This window comes from Rattus norvegicus, chromosome 8 (genome assembly GCF_036323735.1).
Source record: "Rattus norvegicus strain BN/NHsdMcwi chromosome 8, GRCr8, whole genome shotgun sequence".
Lineage (NCBI taxonomy): Eukaryota > Metazoa > Chordata > Mammalia > Rodentia > Muridae > Rattus > Rattus norvegicus.
Window position 1 is genome coordinate 73,901,821 of NC_086026.1, and position 20,882 is coordinate 73,922,702.

The 20,882-nt window shown below is 50.0% G+C and overlaps 1 protein-coding gene across 26 annotated transcripts in view; it reads left to right on the forward strand.

Annotated features, from left to right (window-relative positions):
* The window catches only part of Megf11 (multiple EGF-like-domains 11), a 325,661-nt gene that overhangs the window by 114,253 nt on the left and 190,526 nt on the right, over nt 1-20,882 (forward strand). For 25 of the 26 annotated variants that reach the window (XR_005488258.2, XR_005488259.2, XR_010054415.1 and 22 more), the window contains 2 exons: nt 2,611-2,712; nt 5,280-5,380. Coding sequence is in view for 23 of the 26 variants with exons in the window: in XM_039082458.2 (XP_038938386.1) it covers nt 2,611-2,712; nt 5,280-5,380 (203 nt within the window). In the remaining 3 variants the exon portion in view is untranslated. Of the gene's footprint in view, nt 1-2,610; nt 2,713-5,279; nt 5,381-20,882 lie in introns of those variants that run through there. The other variant, XM_063266415.1, reaches the window with a different exon arrangement.

Genomic DNA, 20,882 nt, shown 5'->3' on the forward strand with positions numbered 1-20,882 from the left:
GTAGGAATAGGAAGCTGAGATCACAAGTGCTCAACAAAGGTGGGACATTTATTCTGTAGCAGGACTTGTCCCCTGCCCCCAACATGGTAAGGAGGAAGAATCGGTCCATGCCTAGCACAGGGGTAAAGCCATTCGGTGTCATACTGATGAAGGTTAGCATGTATTAAGCACTTATTATGTACTGGGTAAGCATTTTAAGTGCTTTTTTTCCCTTTCACCCCGAGAGGTATACACTACAGTCATTGTCTGTTAATTCTCATGGTAATCTCCATATATATATATCCTTCATATATGCCTCAGATTTTCAAATGAGGACACAGAGGCTTACGGGAGTCCAATGGCATGTTTAAGACACAGTAGTGAGTGAGTGATAGGCTCCACACGGGCCTCCAGGCCCAGGCTCTGACTCATTTGTCCAAGAGATGGCCTTGCGAAATGTATCATGGTGCTGTGGAATTCAACTGAAGTCCTGAAGGAAGCAGGAGTGAGTGCTGACTTTCCTGTTTCCTAAGGCATGGTGATGAACAGGGCGTTTGGGCCATGCCTGCACGTACTTATATGTCCGAGGCACATCTCCCAGGTACCCACATTCAGAGTCGTCTTTGTCATCCTCAGTGTCAGACAGAACTCCAGCTTGCCTGGGTCTCTGAGCACTGCCAACCGTTCCTGTCCTCCTTGCAGGACTCCAGACCTCTTGCCTTGCAGGCATCAGGGAGCAGACTGTGGCCCCACAGCACCCAGCTCCCTTGCAAATGAACCAACAGTTTCCTCAGGCAAAGCAGATGGGCTTTTACAGCCGGGGCCGGCCATCTGGCCCAGGTCAGTGAGCCTTCTGGGGAAAACATGGAACACCAGTCTACGTGACAATTAATTCCTGACATGCTCTCCAGCCTGCCCAGGAGGTGTGTGCCATGCATTAGCAGGCAGGCAGCAGTAGTACCGTTTCGTGTCACCTAGCCAGGGTGACAAAGCAAAAGCCTGCCTTGGTGAAGCCCAGAACAGCTTTCCTGTGGCTTTCACCTGCTGGTCTAGGTTATAGCTAATAGGCAGGATGACAATGGCTGTTTCCAGCGGGAGATCTGGAGACACATCCTCTATGAAGCCCCAGCTCTGCTAGAGAGAATGGACCAGAAGGTCACTGGAAGGACTAGGGAAGTTAGGCTGTGTGATGTTCTCTCCTTATCTGCAAAGTGAGATTAATTCTTCTATCTGCTTTATAAGATTGTCTGGGAACAGTCAGCAGGTCCAGTGTTGGCCTAGAAAGCATGAGGGCCGGTTTGATCTCCCAGAACCCATATTAAACAAACGAACAAACAAACAAACTAACAAACAAACAAACAAAGACACATGTTTGTAATCCCAGAGACTCACTGTGGCTACCTAAGTTTCTTTGGCAAGTTCCCAGCCAATAGGAATCCCTGTCTCATAAAGCAAGGTGGCAGTCATCTGAGTCAAGGTTGTCCTCAGGCCTCCACACGCATGCACCTGTGTACACACATGTACCCCTGTACACAAACACACGCAGAGGAATGGGACTCAAAGGGATGAAAGGGTTTGACAATGGAGCCTCAGTTAGTAGTAGCAGCTGTTGACATCAGCGAGCTGCCTCTCCCAGCCTCAGTTTATTCATGTATGAAAAAGGGCAACTTATTCAGAGTGTCTTTAAAGACCATCTCCCATACACACTAAAGACCATAATGGCCAGGTGAGGTTGCACACACACCAGCACTTGAGAGGCAGAGGCAGGTGGACCTCTGTGAGTTCAAGTCTAACCTGAGTTCTAGGCTAGCCAGGGCTACACAGAGAAACCCTGTCTCGAAAAACAAAACGAAACAAAACATCATAAGGATCCGAATAAATATATCATTGTCATTTTAGAGACAGGGTCTTATATATTGCCTAGTGTGCCTTGAGCTCCTGGGCTTAATAAAGCCTCTATCCTCCATATTTAAGGCTGTATGGCATGTACCAATATACTGTGATGATATAAAATATTTGATTTGCTGAATCCACTTTCTAGAATCACACAGAACACACCAAACCTTCCTCTACTTATTATCTGATAAGTAAAGTAGAATTTGAGAAAATTACCTGGGTCAGCTGTTGGTAAGGATAATAGTCTAGCTTCTTTTTCTATTATAGTAATAAAATATCCAGACAGAAGCTCACAATCACATGGTGGGGAAGTCACAGCTGGAGCTGATCACATCCCATCCACAGCCAGGAAGCAGAAGGCCTTTACTGCATGCTCAGCTCACTCTCTCCATTTCATATGGTTCAGGATCTCAGCCTAGGGAATTGTTCCACCCACAGTGGTCAGGACTTCCTTCTCAATTAACTTGATCAATAACCGTGTGTCCTATATGAATGCTCGGAGGCACATCCTCTAGCTAATTTCCAGATTCTGTCATGTTGACAGTTGACTCTAACCAGCACAGATGTGGCCTATATAGCTGAGTTCTAGGGCAGGAATCTGGGATCTGGGAAGAGAGGTCAGAGCTGGATCCTGGTCTTGAGACTGTGGGCTGGGCAAATCTGAGAAGGGAATTGTGTCCTGGTATGGGCTTGGCCTTTGCTGACCATGGCTTCCATCTTTCCTCTGGTCCTCAGCTACGCCGTGACCGTGCAGGAGTCTTATGCACACCCCTTTGATCAGATCTACTACACACGATGTGCAGACATCCTCAACTGGTTCAAGTGTACCCGGCACCGGTAAGTGCTCCTCAGAGGACTGGGTGGAGGATGAGTGCCTGACTCTCTAGTTTGTTATTGAGAGACCCATGGAGCAGGTGTTGTATGCACTGTCTATACTGCATGCCTGGGATCTCGAAGGCCGGGGTGTGAGACCCTGTTAGCTGCTTTCTTCTGGTTGGAAGTGGTGGGCTTTATGACCTATGGGCATGAAACCCTTCACAAGCAACATGGAAAGTTGGTGGATGAGCACCCCCAAGTTCCTTATCAAGAGAGGAGTGCACAACCCTGAGGCATTTCTAGTCACTGTCTAAGTCTCGTTGATCTGAGTGGATCGAGTCCCATTTGTGTACGATAGTCACCCACTTATAGCAGCACCTTGCCCTGGCTGCTCCGTGCTCCCTTCTGACCTCTCTCAGTTTTGTCAGAGTTGCTGGCCTGTGGCCATAGGCAGAGGCAGAGGCAGCAGTTGGCACTGGTCTTGCCCTGATCCCTTGTATTCTTGAGTCAGAACGGAGTTTGTTCCGAAGCGTGGCTCCATTGTCTCCGGGGGCTACACAGCCTTCCATTACCCTGGGGCTGGGTGAGTGAGAGGCTGCTTATTAAAATAGGCTGTGTTCCTGGAACGTGAGTAATTTTGTTAAATTATTGAGTCTCTGTGGAGCTTTCCTGATGACTTGGAGTGTCAGGCTGACAGCGGCACATCCGTCTGTGGGTGTAGTAGCTTAGTCCAGCGTCCTCCCCAGAGCAGCCTGGCCCCATGCCCTACCTGTCCAGCTCCCTACTCTGGGAGCACACAAGGCTAGGGGAGTCAGGAGCAGTGGTGGCCTCTCTCCCGTGAAGACTTGGGAGTCTTCCCATGTAGCAGGGACTTCCCTTGGCCCAGTGACTTCTGTGTCAACTATGAATCATTTTTTATCTGAGAGCTACACACACACACACACACACACACACACACACACACACACACACACACTTCCAGGCCAGGAACTGCCTTCCTGTGTGGGAGAAGTAGCTTCTTGTGAGGCCGGCTTACCCATTACAGGCTTTTGACAAAGTAGAATGACCTTAGCTTAACACATTCCCAAATATCACAGATTTCCCATGAGGCCATCATTGTCGTTTGTCATGAGGTGAGAATTTTAAAGATTTGGGAGGGTTGTCCAGGCTGCGGCTGAAGGACTAGGCTCCCAACCCGGCCTGGGATTCTGTGCGAAGCAGGCTGAAGGGACTCCAGCCTTTCTGTTCTCCACAGAGGAGGAGACAAGGGCAGCCCTGTAGTGTGTAGAGGAACAGAGAGCTCAGCCTTCAAGGTCGCGTTTCCTCTGTTTCTAACAGCCATTTTGGACCTGCAGCCATTTTGAACCTGCCGCAATGCCAGTCATGGGGGTCTTCCTTATCAATGCCCCCCTTTGACTCCTCTCCTAAGGACTCAGTCCTCACACCAGCCCCTCCTGTCTCCCTCTTTCAGAAATGCTCTGAAAGGCCAGAGAGCCACCAGAGAGAACTGGTACGAGGCATTAGGGTGGGGCCTGGTGGCTTTGCAGTTTGAGTGAACTGGTTTGAATCCTGTTTCTGGCAGTCCTGCTCCTGGGATAATGTATTTTTTATTAGCCTATATGAATTGTACAGAATAACAGGTCTTATTATGACATTTTCATATAGGAGTCTAATATACCTCAATCATAGCCCCCCCCCCACCTCTCATTTCCCCTTCTTGTCTGACCCTGACATTTATTAGCTGTGTGACCGAAAGCAAGTCATTAACCTCTCTGAGTATCAATTTCTCATCCATAAAGCAGAGGGTGGTGGGTGGAGGGGAACATAAAATACGAATGGAAGCTCTAAAAGACAAATGAAAGAAATGGGATTAATGGAGCGTGATAGTGGGGCGTGACAGTGGCCCCGACTCAGGAGGCTACTGGGAGAATCTTGCCTATAAATTTCTGGCCCAGACCCAGGTCTCAAAAATTTTGTCACCATAAGGACTAGAACCCAAGTCTTTCTCTGGCTCTCAGAGCCCAATAGGACTCCAGCTTCTTCCTCGGCAGTCTGAGGGCAGGATTACAGTTTGCCGAGGACCAGCACGCCCCCTGCAGGAGGCTTGAGGAACTTCATATGGAAAATGCTATCAGACCCAAGGAGCCCTCTTGCAGCCTTTCCAACTCAGGGGTTAGGCAAACCCCCAGGCTGGCAGTTGACACCAAAACTGTCAGAGCTCCATTCTTAACCAGGTCCCTAGGGTTTCCCAGAGTCCAGGACCTGGTGTTTTTAAGGACCCCAGAGGATGCCTACCCCTGTGACCCTCTACAATGTCACCCCATCAGCCTTCTCGGCAGCCCTCGTATCTGGAAACGATTGGGAAGTCAGCAGGTTTCTCCAGCACTGCTTGGGTAATACATTCTGCACCACGGCGGCCTACATCCCACCATCGATTTTTCTTTATTGCGTTCTTTCATATTCGAAGCCGCCATGCATTTTAAAGTAATTATTGAATGGCATCCTCGATAGAGCTTAACACAAATATCATTCTAAACGGGATGGATTGATTTTCAATCCTTTCAAGTGGCTCTCTCCCTCGTGCCTAGGATCAGCTATAAGACGGCATATAGGCGCGGCCTCCGGACCATGTACCGGCGGAGGTCCCAATGCTGCCCTGGCTACTATGAGAATGGAGACTTCTGCATTCGTAAGTAGGGGCCTTTGTGGGGGAGTGGAGGGAGCCCTTCAGCCCACCCCAGGGCTTTGGAAATCCTTGCATGGTATCAGTGCTTAGAAGGGACTCTGAGCTTGGTGCAAAAAAAAAAATGGGTTTTGGCCTCAAATCAACCCACCTCCCACTGGTACCAGGGCAGGCGGAAGCGGACAGTTCTAGATCCTGAAGAGAGTAGGGGAGAAGCAGATCCTTCTGAAATGGACCCTATGAAGGAGAGAAGGAATCCCAAGTGCCTGGTGCATGCTGAGCTGTCTGGATGCATGAAAGAACTTTGCTGGAGAGAGGGAGATGATGGATGGGAGGGTAGAAGGGTTGATGGAAGGAAGCAGAAGACAGAGGAAGGAAGGCAGGGAGACTGCATGGCTGGATGGGTAAACCACAGCTCCTATGAGGGGATGGCCTGAGTAGGTTGGAGCATGAGGAGTGGTTCCAGGAGATAAAGGGACCACTGGAGAGAGTCATGAAAGATGACCGTCACTTTTCCTTTGTTTGATTATAGCTGCTCAGAGAATGGGAGGAATAGTGTTAGCAGGAAAATAAGAGTTGAGTTGCTGATGGTCATAGGCACCCAGATAGGGGACACCCAGACGTGAGGACTCTGGCCCAGCTTACTGGCCATGTGGCTCTGGGCCAGCTTCTTCACTTTCCTATGATGATGACCATGGGGGTCTCTTAGAGTCACATCTGACCAGTGGGATGGGACATGAAGGACTCTCCAGGAAGATATTTGGATATTTTCTCAACTGGAGGGGGTCATGAGAGCTGGGAAGTACCCTTAAAATGGGTTTTAGGGAGCCTACTTACAAAGTTCTTGTTCTGCATTCAAGAGTGATGACCCTTGTTTGGATTCTTCAACTGGGGCAGGTGAGCCTGCTGGGGTTGGGTATGGTCTAATGGTTCCTCTCCTGGAGTTACATTGTTACTCATGATGGAGAAACTCAATTCTAATCACCCTACAGGATGAGGGGAAGATGCGCTACAAGTCAGCTTAGCAGTGATGGTGCTCCAGGAGAAATATAAAGAAAGGGCACACTAACCAGATCCCTGAGGGCCAAGCTGGGGATGAGGCCTTGGCCAGGACCCGAGCTTGTATGGGGTACAATGGGGTGTGCTAGCAGAGGTGAGGTCAGCATTGAAGACTGCTGCTCTGCTCACACAGAGGAGAGCCAGCCAGGCATGACAAAGACTCAGCAAGCCTGTGATACGTCAGCGGTGCTGTGGAACAAGCCCGGTTTGAGACTTGTTCCGTCATGTCCGGCTTCTTCCTTTATTGTCACAGAGTCCAGCATCCAAGATGTGCTGGGCACTATTTTGACTGTGTCCCATTCCTTGTCAAACAGCAGTTCTGCAAGATAGGTGCCATTGTTCCTTTCGTTTCACAGGTAGGGAAACTGAGTCAGAGGATGTAAGCAATTTGGTCAAGATCACATGGTGGGGAAGTGGCAGGGCATGGCCTTGAGTCCAGGCTGTCTTGCTCCCAGGGCTGTGTAGTTAAGCAGCTTAGACAGACCTATTCTTGCTCATCAATCCGTGTGAGATTTTACTTTTTACCTCCGTTTGCAAACCTATATAATGGGGCCAGCATGAGCTGCATCCCTAGACACAATGGGGCCTTTGCAGATGTTGGTTCCCTTCTCTGTGGCTTTTGTTCTTCCTGTTTTGTTTTTCTAGTCCTGACTTTGACTTTAATCGCCCAAGGGGGCCTGTAAACATTTCCCTGGGAATGTACACTGTGCATGTTAGTCAGGGTTCTCTGGAGGAACAGAGTCAATAGAATGAATGTGTATTAAGAGAGGACTTATTAGATCGGGTTGCATAATATCGTCCCAGAAGTCTGACAATGGCCATCTCATACCAGAGAAGTTGAGAACCCAGTAGTTGCTGAGTCCAGGGGGCTAGCATCTCAGCAGTCTCAACCCAGTGCTGAAGGCCTGGGGATTCCTAAAGAGATGCTGCTCTCTAGTCCCTCTTAGAAGCCCAAAGAAGCCGGTTCCATCAGCACAGGAATCAGCAGTGGCTGGAGCAGGGGACGTGAACTCACCAGCAAGACTGAGGGCCAAGCCAAGCAACAAAGCAAAGCTCTGTCTCTGTCTCTCTTTGTCTCTGTCTGTCTGTCTCTCTGCCCCTCCCATTTGTGTGTGTGTGTGTGTGTGTGTGTGTGTGTGTGTGATGTGTGCCCAGAGTTCCTCCTTCTATAAGAGCCTATGTCACACTTGATTAGGTCCTCCCTAAATGACCTCTATAAGACCCTGTCTTCTAATAAGGTCATGTCTGAGGAACTGAGGACCAAGACAGGAATGTTGAAGGGACACCATGAAGCCAATAGCACAGCCAGCAGCCTCTTTCTGCTCGTGGAGATGGGAAGAGTTGGGGGGCAGCCATCTCTACACAGGCTCTGTCACCTGTCTAAGAGGGAATGCAGACTCCGGGCAGGGAGAACTTGTGAGGGGGAGACCTGGCAGTGGTACGGTGAGGACTGTATCCAGCCCTGATGTGTGCTCTGGGCAGGGAAGGGAAAGCCACTGTGATCCTCAGTTAACCTTCTTAGAGCCTTGATTCGCACAGGCAGAAGGATAGTGTCCAGGAGACAAAGCTTTGGTGACTTCTGCCACTTACTTGCTGTGCAGTCTTGGGCAAGCCCCTAGCCCTGTCTGAGCCTTCCTGTGGGTGGAAAGAGGAAGAGACGACATGGTGACCGAGTGTTCAGGAGAGCAGAATACGGGTCTGAGAGGAGCGGTGTCTCTCCTTTGTCCCCTTTCCTCCACCCAGAGCTGCCACTCTTGTCTGGAGCTTCGCACCAGAGCGTCTCACCTCCGCTTTCCTGGGTCACACCCTGTCCTTCCCGTGGTCTGCACACGCGGCTGAGTGCCCCTTTGGTTGCCAGGTATCAAAGATTCTCCAAAGATCACAGGGCACAAGCGTCTTTCTTCCTCTACTTGAAACAGTCTTGGTGTCTCTGCCTGCGTGGAGCTACTTTTATATCTCTGCCAAGCAAGCTGTCACCTGAGACAGTTGTGGTGCTGGGGGCGGTGGGGGGGAGCTCGGCTCTTTAAAAACACTGGCTGGGCATCGGACTGGATGCTCGGGGTTATGCTGCAGTAACACAAAGCACTGGAGTCCCAGAGGCTTCAAACAGCAATGTTTGGCTTCTTGTTCGTGTCTTCTGTCTGCCTGGGCTCTGAGGCCAGCTCCTTGCCAACATCAAACCTTGCCTGGTGCCACATTCTCACTGGAATGCTGTGAGATTCCAGGGCACAGAGAAGTGGACTCTGGTTAATCTAGGAGCCAAGGACATTTACTGAGCACCACCGAAGCGTCCCAGAATCCTATAGTGTGCCTCAGTTTACCCAGCAATATTGTTGCAGCACCTGTTAACTTAAAACAGCCTCTGCATGCTCTCTCTCTGAGGTAAGTGGCTTCAAGTTGGCTCCTCGGCACATCTGGAGGTCTATTTGCCTAGCAGACTGCATACCTGAGCCCCTGACAAGTTCCCTGGTGCTGCGGCTGCTGCCCCTGGGGACCTCCTGTGGAGAACTCCGGGTGCCATTCTGAGAAGGGGTGAGTTCCCCATGCTCTTGTACCTACACCTTCAGTCTGAGTTGTCTAGAGGCCCAGTAGGTGCCTCCCAGATGCCTCTCTTTAACAATCAGGAGTGGCCCAGTTGGTTACTGTTGGCCCCCAGCCCCTGGTCTTCCATTTCTGAGTCAATTTTCTTTCAAGGCGGGGAGCTACATCCCCCAAACATCCAGGAGGTGTCTTCTGGCACACCAGGGGCCTTGAGGACCACCGGTCTGCCTCCTGCTCTGTGCTTTGCATGGTAATCCACAAGTCAAAGAACTGAGCAGAAACTCCAGGCAGGTATGTGGCTAACAGCAGGCAGGGCTGTACAGAATCGGGGTGGAGGGCATGAGGGGCCGTGCTGGCTGAGATGCTAAGGGGAAGCAGCAGGGAGAAGCTTGGGAGACAGGATGCACGGAGGGTATGTGTGTTGGGGAGACTAATTGCAGTCCAGTGAGCTCGCTGTCCTAGAACTGTGACTTGGGGCTTGTTATTTCATTACTGTGTTGCTAGCCTTCGTTTATTCTCAGTGCTAGGGATTGAACCCAGGGCTTGCCAGGTAAGGGCTCTACCACTGAGCAGCACCCGCATTGCAGGCGTGCTGTGCAATCAGTTACCACTTACGTGTAGCACATGTCCTCAAAGCAACTTGCTTGTCATCCGATGTCTCATTCTCCTCCCCACTTCTTCCCTAAGGATTTTTATTCTTTCTAGGAGGTCCTAGTTTTTTTTCTTCTGGAAACTGAGTCTGTCCTGGCTTGGATGGTGGCTTAGCAGTTGTGACACCAAGTTTTAGTCCTTCTAGGGTTTATGGTTCACTGTGTTCTGGATTTAATACTGCAACATTTTGAAATGAGGATATGTCTGTGTTTGGGGCTATTCTTTTAAAATTAATATTTTATTTTGTCATATTCTGTGTGTGTGTATCTGTCTGTGTGTCTGTGTGTATGTGTGTATGTGTGTACATGTATGTACATGTGTATGTGTGTGTCTGTCTGTGTGTATGTGTGTGTGTCTGTCTGTGTGTATGTGTGTGTGTCTGTGTGTGTGTCTCTTTTGTGTTTATATTTGTGTGTGTGTCTGTGTCTATCTGTTTGAGTCTGTCTTCGTGTGTGTGTGTCTGTCTGTCTGTGTATCTATCTGTGTGTATGTGTCTGTCTGTCTCTGTGTGTATGTGTGTCTGTCTGTCTGTCTCTGTGTATGTGTGTGTGTCTGTCTGTGTGTGTGTATGTGTGTCTGCGTGTATATGTGTGTATGTGTCTGTCTGTCTCTGTGTGAATGTGTGTCTGTCTGTCTGACTTTGTATGTATGTGTGTGTGTGTGTGTGTGTGTGTGTGTGTGTGTGTGTATGTGTGTGTGTGCCCGCCCTTGGAGGCCAGGAGAGGGCATCAAATCCCTTGAGCTAGAGTGACAGGTCGTTGTGGTCTACCTAACCTGGGTACTGGGACCTGAACTTGTGTCCTCTGGAAAAGCAGCGTGCCCTGAGCCATTTCTCTAGTCCTGGAGTCACTCTTCTTTGCATCTTTTACTTCTCAGAGGCGTGCATCTTCAAGGTAAGATCCATGCCCTTCAGCAGTCTGGAATGTTCCCAGCCATGGCTCCTTAACAGTCCTTCCTCCATTCCCCCTTACAGTCCCAGGGTGTCAGGGCCTCTCACCCCCTCCCCTCCTCTGTCTTCAAATCTTTATGTTTAACCCTTATCTCCAGTGTCTTGTCTTGAACGAGTACCTCAGACCCATTGTTTAGATCCTACGGCTCAGCTAATTAACCTGTCTGCCGAGGTCTGAATTTCAGTTGCTTACGGTTCATTCCTAGGGGTTTACGGAAGCCGTTTCAGAAATACAAGCTTGTTTTTCTGCAGGTCCTTTCTCACGACCAATTCTGTTCCTGTGTTTATGGCTTTAGTTATTCTAAACATATGTCTTTTATGGCTTTTTCTAGATGCTTCTGGCTTGAGCTTTTAGTTCTATTAGTTCAAATCTTTGGAGTAACCATTCTGCTTGTGACACCTGCTGAGTGGCCAAGATAGCAGTGTCTTCTCTTAGAGGGAGTCACTTTTTAAATATAAAGTGGTGTGTGTGTGTGTGTGTGTGTGTGTGTGGTCTATGTTTGCAGGTATGTGCATAAGCACATGTGTGTACACATGAGTATGTATGTGAATCGAGATCAGAGGTCAATATTGGGTTTCTTTTTTCTTTCTTTCTTTCTTTTTTTTTTTTTTAGTTACTCTCTACGGTATTTTTTGAGACAGAGTCTCTCACTGAGCCTGAAGCTCATCCATTTGGCTAGACTGGCCACGGCCAGTGGGCTCCAGTATGCTTCCTGTCTTTACCTCCTTAGGGGAGGATTGTGGGTGTGTACTGTGTACCTGACTTTTCCATGGGCTCTGGAGATCCGAACTCAGGTCCTCATGCTTGTGCGGCAAGTCCATTACCCACTGAGCCATGGCCTCAGCCCTTAGCTATCGGACCTTCAGCTCCTTCCCTCCTGCACCTTGCTGGTACAGGGGCCCTCTCTGTCACTGCCTTTGCACTTTCCCATGGAAAACTAATTGTCTTCACTGTCCTGAGACCACCCTCTGGTCTGACGGCTTGAGCTGGGATTTCTGTGTGTAGTGAAGTTATGCGTTGCTGGGTTTTCTTTGCTTTTTTCTTTTTCTCCTCTGTTTAATTGGTGTGAAATTCACATGACAGGAAATGCATTGTTTCAAAGCACACAGTTTGGGGGCATTTGCACAGTGTGGTGCAGGTATCATTGCTGGCTGGTCTCAGCACATTGCTAATCTCCACCCCCCAACCCCAAGAAGCTGTACTCCCAGAAGCACTCACTCCCAGCCCCTCCCCTGGCTTCTTTACATAGGAGACTCCACCCCCTTCAGGCCCAGGACAGATCACCTTGTTTTACCCCCAGGTTGGTAGGCAGCTTATCCAAGTTCCCCTGAGTGGAGCTGGAAGCTCCTGAGGCCAACTCTGCCTCGCGTGGGCGTTAAACCCTTGGCTCCTGACATGGGCTGGAGACTAGGAGGTGGGTTGATGGCTGGGTCTGAGGTTCCCTGTGCTGACTTGGTACCAGCTCTTGACCTTACCTTTTTCCTGTAAAGTCTCCTTGCTCTCACACTTGGAATTTCCCTTTCTCTCAGAGCTCAGCTGTATTTCAATAAACATTTTACTGTATTTGGGGAGAGACTTCAGTATTTTGGTCAGAGGACATTTGTAGCGTGATGAGCCTCCATCAGCCCTTGCCCCTCCGCCACTTGGGGCTGCATCTGTTTTACCATGAGTGGTGAAGTAGAGGCCTTGTGCAGGCCATGTGACATTCAGTACTTGCGTGGGTCAGCCACTGACTTCCAGCAGTAATAATGACCATAGTGGTGTGAGGTCGTGGTTTACTCTCTATGCTTACACACGGTCTAGTCTGTGCTTGCTCAGCCAAACTGCAGAAGCAAGCTGTGTCATTGCCCTACAGAAGACAAACTGGAGGTTCGCAGAGGCCATTGGCATGGGCAGTATCCACATAGAAGAGCAAGTGGGTGTAGCATTAAATCCTGTATCTTCTGGTTTTGGTGGATTTACTCTAGTTAGGAAGGATGGATGGCTAGAAGACAGAAGTAGGGTTTAACTGAGAGGGTAGTCAAGGAGGTCGAAAGAAGGCCTGGATTACACTGGGGTGGTCTTTAAAAATGTGCCCAAGTGAGGACTGGGCAGAGGACTCAGTGGATAAGAGGGTTTGCTGTGCAAGCGCAAGGACCTGAGTTCAAATCCCCAGAACACACGTAAAAAGCCAGGGACTGTTACACCTGCCTGTACCCCCAGTGCTGGTGAGATGGCCAAGACAAAAGAATTGCTGAGGGTTGCGGCCACCAGCCTAGCTCCAGATTCTGGGAAACAGAATGTATTCAAGGGAATAAGGAACAAGATGGAGAGTCAGAGCCAGACGCTTGACAGCCTCTTCTGGCCTCTGGATGTACACACCTGCACACATACATACCTGCGTACATACATACCACACATATGTATATCATTACTCATGCACAGATAAATACATATAAATACATTTCTAAACATTGCATGGTGGGTCCCAATAGATACCAGGGTAAGGTAGCAGATCTGGGGAGTCTGTGTGTATGTGTATCTGTGTGTGTGTATGTGTGTATGATGTGTGTATGTGTGATGCGTGTGTATGTGTATCTGTGTGTATGTGTATGACGTGTGTAAGTGTGATGTGTGTGTATGTGTATCTGTGTGTATGTGTATGATGTGTGTGTGTGATGTGTGTATGTGTATGTGTATCTGTGTGTGTATATGTATCTGTGTGTATCTGTGTGTATCTGTATGTGTATGTGTATGAGGTATGTATGTGTGATGTGTGTGTAAGTGTATCTGTGTGTATGTGTATGACGTGTGTATGTGTGATGTGTGTGTATGTGTATCTGTGTGTATGCGTATGATGTGTGTATGTGTGATGTGTGTATGTGTATCTGTGTGTATCTGTGTGTGTATGTGTGATGTGTGTGTATGTGTATCTGTGTGTATGTGTATGATGTGTGTATGTATGATGTGTGTATGTGTATTTATACGTGTGTGTGTATGTGTGATGTGTGTGTATGTGTATTTATACGTGTGTGTGTGTGTGCAAGCAGAGTCTAAGTTTAAGGGTCCTATCTAAAACTCAGAGGGCGAAGCACTCCTGGTGGCTCTGTGGGGCTCCTTGGGGAGTTGTGCCTGCAGCTGACACCAGGAGCAGTGCTGATGCCACCCTCTTGGGTCACTAACACCTGGTGCTGAGCTTTGCTGCCTAGAGCCACATCCATCCATCTCCCGTGTGCCCATCTATCTAGTTGTCACATTGTTCTACATCTTGTAGGCACTGCTGTGTCCTGGGGACATGGAGTAGTGGGAGAGAGGCTTCATATTATAAGAAGTGCACTTTCAGTGGGTAGGCCAGCGTGTCCCACGGCAGGCAGTGGGGAAGGAGCTTCCTAACTGCCTCATTAGGTCTCTGCTGAGTGATCTGGGCTCTCAGATCATTCCAAAGATGTGTTAAAACTGCCAAGGGAGAGTTCTTGAACCCTTGTTGGTGATCGCCAGGTCTTCCTATGTCATTGAGCAAGGGAACTCATGTGAGGTACCCACGGTGCCTGCTGCTGGTCACTCCAGGTCCCCCTGGTGTGAGCACCTTGTGAGATTCTACTCTGGACATTGATTGTTTAGAAGTCATAGGCAGTTAAGGTCATGAGTTCCATATTTGCCCCATCCTTCTTCTGGCCCCACAATCTCTGGGCCCCTCTGCCGCTCTTATCCCACTGCCTCTGATGCCCCCACCGTTCGTCTGTCTGTCCATTTAGCTTGGGAATGAGTTCCAAAGCACAGGGATCAAGTCTTCTGCATGACTTGTCACCCGGGCTGGGCATCTGGTGCTGGCGAGTGTCGGATGAGTGTATGATGCGCTGTCTTAGGGAGACACAGCTCGAAGCCTGGGAAGGAAGGTCCAGGTAACTCAGATGCTGGGAAAAGATCGTTTAAACACCAGTCTGCAGAGAGCTCAAAGCTGAACAGTGGCTTAGACAGTTTTAGAGCCATGTGTCTGGATCTCATCAAGGGACCCTGCTGTCCCCTGCCCAGCGGGCTCTGCCAGGAGAGTTGAGGGCATCAATCTCTGCTCCTTGCTTGTCTCTGTTTTCTCTACCATGGCACTACCTGACTTGAAGATATATATGTCCTTGGGGCTGGTGGCATAGCTCTGGTGGTGGAGTGGTGGTGGCACAGGCCTGTAGTCCATCCAGCTCTTCAGGGGGTGGAGGTAGAGGCAGGAGGATCAGAAGCTTGAGGTCATTTTCAGCTATATAATAAGTATGAGGCTAGCCTGGGGTACGTGAGATCCTATCACGGAAACAAACAGAAAGGCAATAGCATCCCAAACAAAATATGTTTCAGAGTCTACAGAGGCTGGCAAAGTGCCAGCTCCCCACACCCCGAGTAGCCTGCCACTGCCCACTCATTCTTGGCTGGCCTCCTCCTTTGGTTTCTGACAACTCTCTACAAACCCCTGGGGCTGCCACCAAGTGCGGATCAGAGTCCTTTATCAGAAGCCCGTGCCCTACAGCTCATTTCCCTGGGATTCCTCCCATGGTGCACTGCAGCCTCCTTACCCCATCCAGGTGTCTGATTTGCCCACCGTCTGTTGTCTCCTGCCTCCCCAGGCAGGACGCTCTGCAGATGGAAAGAGGCTGGCCAAGTGCTGCCCTCCCTCTGGGGCTTAGGAGAGTGGCCATTACCGGAGTTTTGCAGTCAATGGACGCATCGGTCCCTAAATCTCCTCTAATGCTTGCTCTTTGATTAAGGGAAGCTGAATGGCTTCAGGGAGAGTTGACAATGACAGCTCAGATCCTCCCTCTGCCTCCTGATGGGCACTTCAGTGTCTTTGAAGACCTGCCTCTGAAGGGCCTTGATCAGCTGTGTGGTGAGGGTGTGAGGGGATTGGTTTGGGGAGCCATGATAGCCTTTACCATGCTAGCCCACCAACACGGGAGGAGAGCCTGCGGGGAGGTCCCTTGTGTGGTCCACATCCCTCTGTGCCCACCTTGTCTGCACTCGGGAGTAGGGGTGAAAATATGTAACTTCAGATTTGGCAGGTTCACCCATAAATTAAAAGGAGTAGAGACTAGGAACTGCCCTGGAGTAAGGGGCGGGTGACCCCCAAATTACTGGATTATGAGGAAAAGGTAGCAGCTACTTTGAACCAGAATGAAGTACAGTAACTTCTCATAACTGCTAACCCAGGAGTATTGTAATATTCTAACAACCCACCCCGTTCTACATGACAAGTCCTAGCCTGAACCTGAGTCCCCGGAACACTTGGATCCCTGGGGATGTCTGGACCTCTGAGGATAGGCAGCCTCCTCCAGGTCTGGCTGTGTGTGCCTATGTGCAGGGAGGAATAGGAGTCTGTCTAGCTAGAGGGGCTTCTGCAGGCAAGCTGAACCAGACTGCTTCCTACCGCCTGTGTGACTTTGGGCAAGTCATCTAACTTCTCTGAGTCTCCACTTACTTAGCCGTCAAACCAGGTCCTGATGGTGCTTTCCTGATGTGTACAGCTTGAAGAGAGTTCATGGGATGCCTGGCATGTGGTACCCGAGGGATGCACTGGGGATGGGGCCTGGCACGGGGTAAGTGGTACCCAGATTAGTCTTTATTGTCATAGGCAAACATGGCAAGCATATGTCCCTGGGTGTTGGGGTTCTCGGGACACAGGTATGGGTGTGTTCTGGGCGTGATTTGCTGACTGTGTGTACAGTGTCTGCCCGTGGGAACGCTCATGTTGGAGTGCTACCTGCATACCTGTGGGCTTTGAGCCCACGTTTACTGCTTCTAGATTGCGATGAGAGTCGCCTTCTCCATTGTCCTTTCCCACTCAACTTCTTCCTCCCTTTTGCAAGCCATTGGCACTTCTGAATCACCACCAAGGGAGCCAGAATGACTTCCTTTGCTCCTGCCGGAGGGGGCAGAGAAGCCAAAAACCCCACCCATCTCATTCCCAGGATGAAGATAGCCTTGGTACCAAGGACAGAGGTCCCCTTCCTCCTGGCCAGACCGGAAAACAAAAACAAAAACAAAAAAACTTTCCCTCTGGCCACCTTTCCCCTATATCCAACTGGAAAGAGGGGGCTGCCTAGATGTGGCCCCAACTTCAATTCAGTCTTAGAGCTGATTTGGTAAAGCACTTCCCGCATAAGCATGAGGACCTAAGTTCAAATCCCCAGCACTCTAGTTTAAAAAAAAAAAAAAAAAAAAAACTCGAGTGTGTCCAAGTGTAATTCGAGCCATGAGGAGAATCCGAGGCGGGGTTGCAGGCTAGCCCATCTAGCTGAATCAGTAAGCTCTGAGTTCAACAAGAGACCCTGTCTCAAAAAGGTGGAGGAGCTAGTGAGATGGCTCAGCAGATAAAGGTGCTCATGGCCAAGCTAGATGGCCTAAGTGCTATCCTCCACAGGTACCCACCTAGCGGAGCAAACATGCCCACAAGTTAACCTTTGACCTCTACCCTTGTGACATCATCTTCATACCCACCAACACGTACAAAAATTTAAAATGTAATAAAAAAAAATAAGGTGAAAAACAGTTAGGGAATGTGGAGAGAGAGAGAGAGAGAGAGAGAGAGAGAGAGAGAGAGAGAGAGAGAGCGCGTGCGCATGCAGCCTCCTCTTGTTGACATGGCCAGGTGGAGGGACCTGGGCCTTGGTCTGTTTATTCACAAACTCCCGTCCACCAAACAAACTGCAGAGGCCTGATAGTAAATCAGTAGCCCCGTGATTTACAGGGTCCTGTTTGTTTGCTCGGCTAAGCTTTTGGCAAGGTAAACGCAGAAGCTGCAGAAATCTCTTTGAAGCAGCTGCAGGGCTCAAACGCCCTTCAGTCCTCCATAAAGGATTCACAAAATTATATGGACTTGATTAGTATCTCTCTTACATAAAACCACTTCAATGCCTGCTTTGGGCTTGAGAATAAAGTCACTGGTGGAGCCCTTTGTTGCTCTGGCCCACGGGCACCTGGTAATTGAAGATTTCCCTTTAAAAGCGTGTCAGATGGAAAGAGCTTCTAATTTACTAAGTGGAGGAGCCTTTGTCAGGGAGGCGAGGGCTTTGTTCTGCCCGTCCCTTTTAATCTTGTTTTTGCACAATGGACTTCCAGAGAGCACTTCGAGTGGATGGAGGATGGATGAAGATACCGACCGGATGGATGCTGGGGCGCAAGCTAGGGCAGGACCAGGGCTGTGCAGAGAAAGCAGTGGACCTTGGTTTCTCTCCATCTGCCTCTCCTTCATCTGTTGGCAGCTCTTTCCTATCTGAACTTTCTCTTCTCTGGACTCCAAAACTATGTGGCAGGTGTAGGCCCTGGGGCAAACTCCATTAATTTTATGGAAGAGCCTCTCCGACCCCACCCCCCCCCCCCCATTTAGTTCTAATCAGAGCACTGCTCCTCCTTTAAAACCACATTGCATCTGTGCATGGAAGCCCAGAAGCCAGACCTGGGTTCAGGCTACATTCCCTACTGGTTCCCAGGTTCAAATAAATCTCTTCTGCTCTAAAGCAAATGCTATCTGATGCTTGGCAGGGTGGGTTTGTTCAAAGGGACACCCACAGATGTCATTGAATGCCATTAGTCATCAGTTCTCCCCTTAGCTGACTTTGGACCCCAAGGACAAGGAGGGCTCTGTATTCTCCCGAGCTGCCCCCCTTCTGTTGGAGGAGGCATGGTTTCGATCCTGGCCTGTCTGATGAGTAGAACTCTCAATAAGACCTCGGCACACTCCTGATGAACGGATGCAGGGTTCTGTCCCTTTGAGGCTTTGCCTTCTGCTGTGTAATGTCAAAAGACCAGTTGGTTCGCAGGGTCTGTTACTTGTGATTTGAAAGCGTGGCCTTCGCATGTTGGAGTCGGTGGGCTAAGTTAACAGGAGAGCCAAGATCACTGGACAGCTGAGAATGGAAAGTATGCTAGCCCTACTCAAGGGGATAATGAAGGGGAAGGAAATAGGTGCAGCGCTCCTTGGAGAAGCCGTGTAGCACACAGCAGGGTACATAGCCCGGCTCTGTGGCCACAGCATCACGGGCCTCCCCAGGGCCAGTCACTCCTTCCTGCATCTGCAACAGCTGCTACAGGTCTTCATGGACTCACAAAAATTTGCTCCATTTCAGGGGAAACTTGACTTCTATCTTTGAGGGACAGAGCCCTGGCAGTGACTTTGAAGGACATTTGTTGCCAGGAAATCTCCATGCTCGTCTCAGGCCTCTCAAAATTACTGCACAGGGCTGGGACGCAACCAGGAGGGTAAAGCGAGAGTCTAGCAAACACAGTCTAGCTTGGCATGAACTGAACACTGTGACTCATGTCTGTAATCAACACTTAGGAGGTGGGGGCAAGATCTGAAACTCAAAATCATCTACAGCAACGTAGCAAGTTTTGGACTAGCCTGGGCTCTGTGAGACTTTGTCTCAAACAGTGACAGAAAGTATATAGTGACCCGATAACATCTACACACAAGGTTTGTAAAAGCTCCTTGGAGGAAGAGCAAATGACCCGTCCCACAGCTCACACTGGAAGGTGCCAAGTACCTCAGTGTCAGTGTCTGAAACGCCAGGAGTGAACTTCAGGTGTGAAGGGGTGTCCCTCTCCCCTTGCCTCCAGTCCCCTTGTCAGTATCGCTCGTGATCCGGGTGGTACAGTACCACATCATGTCACTTCTTGTTGCCACTGGGTGGGAGCCTGGGCTGGGAACCCTGCTTGGTAACTGCTCTGTGTCAATCTCCTCAGCTGTGTGAGAAGCTGAGAGTGCTCCCACCTAGCCAGGCTTGCAAACAAGGGAAAACATTGCTGAGGCTTGTGGGATTCTACACCTGTCCCCCATGAGACTGTGCCCTGTTTGGCGAATGGAATGCCTGTTCGGACGTTGGGAGACGTAGGGTTGCAATGGGGGGCAAAGGTCCCTGCTTGATTTCCTAAAGGAACGGCTGGAAAGGATTGCAAAGAAGCATCACCAGGCTCAGTGTCTCAGGGATGTTGGGGGCAGAGAGCCCATGCTGTGACCAGTGCAGCCCATGCTGTGACCAGTGCAGCCCATGCTGTGACCAGTGAAGCCTGGTCCCAGCTTCAGGGCCTCGCCAAGGTCTTAGGGTTCAGCCCGCAGGGGTCTTGGAAAGAAACGATCATCCTGATCCCAGAGTGTGGAACTGAGGACCCTATCCATGTGGGAAAGGTCTGCTCACTCTCCCGGAGGAGGCGTCTGTGAGCCTTGGGCACAGCTGGTCTTGACTGTAACCGCTAATCATTTAATCAGTTAATCAACTCAGAGGATGTAAGGTGGATGTAAGGCTTTCCTGGCTCCATGTGGGAAGAAAGATGTCTGTTGTTGGTGGCAAGTGGCCTTAAAGGAGTTCTGGGGTGTGTCCGAGGTTCCGTCTTGGATCCTGTGACGGTGGAAGAAAGCTGAGCAGATATATGTACCTCACCACTGTGCAGACATTGATGGAGCTTTAAAAAGTGGCCTCTGGGGTGCGGACAGCCACTTGGGGTGCAGCAGCTCAGCTGGAGGTCTTAATTACCTGCTCAGAATGAGAGACGGATCTGAGATGTGCAGAGTTGCGTGTACAAAGTGTTTTATTTCCCGGGGCGGGTGCAGAGCAAGGAGAGCCATATGGCCCAGTGGTTGAACAGCTGTCTCTGGAGAAGGAGCAATTGGGAGCTCCCACCATCTGGGCAAATTACAAGACTCTGGATTCTTCCCCATGTGTTGCAGCAGTCAAGTGGGTCTGTGATGGAGAGAGATGGACGTACCCTGTGTGCGCTCACCTGGGCAGCTGCCCATCCTTCCCTGGGCTGCCTCCTGAGCCTCTCGGAGCTTATCTCTGAGGTCACCTGCAGCAAATGCTCTTCTGGCTTCACCCCACTGCCTCTGCCCAACAGGGAAGCCTTCTGCTTTCTCTAGAAAACATAAATGTCATTCCTTTAACCCAGCCCCCTCTCGCCTCTTTGGCAGGCTGCAGAGTCTACTTGAAGAGTGCTTAGTGGTTTGAGGCCGTTATATTTTCTCTGCTCTATGATCCGTGTTAGGTTAAAAGGGCCAGGGCGGCTTTTCCTTCCCATGGAAGATAACTCAACCCGGTCAGGCTCCCTGTGGGAGAATTAAAGGTGATGAGGGACTTCTGCTTGGCTGCAACTGTTAATATCCTTCCCCCAAAGCGGCCCTCTTGGCCCCCTCCTCCCAGCTGGCTGCAGTGACGCATTTATTCCAGTGTGTTCTCATTCCAGTTCTAACTCTCTTTCTTTGGTCTTCGGAGGCCGTGCTGAGCAAGGGTACCCACCCAAGGAAGCGAGAGGAAAGTCACACGGAGGGACGTGGTGTGCTACCGTGGGTGGCTTTT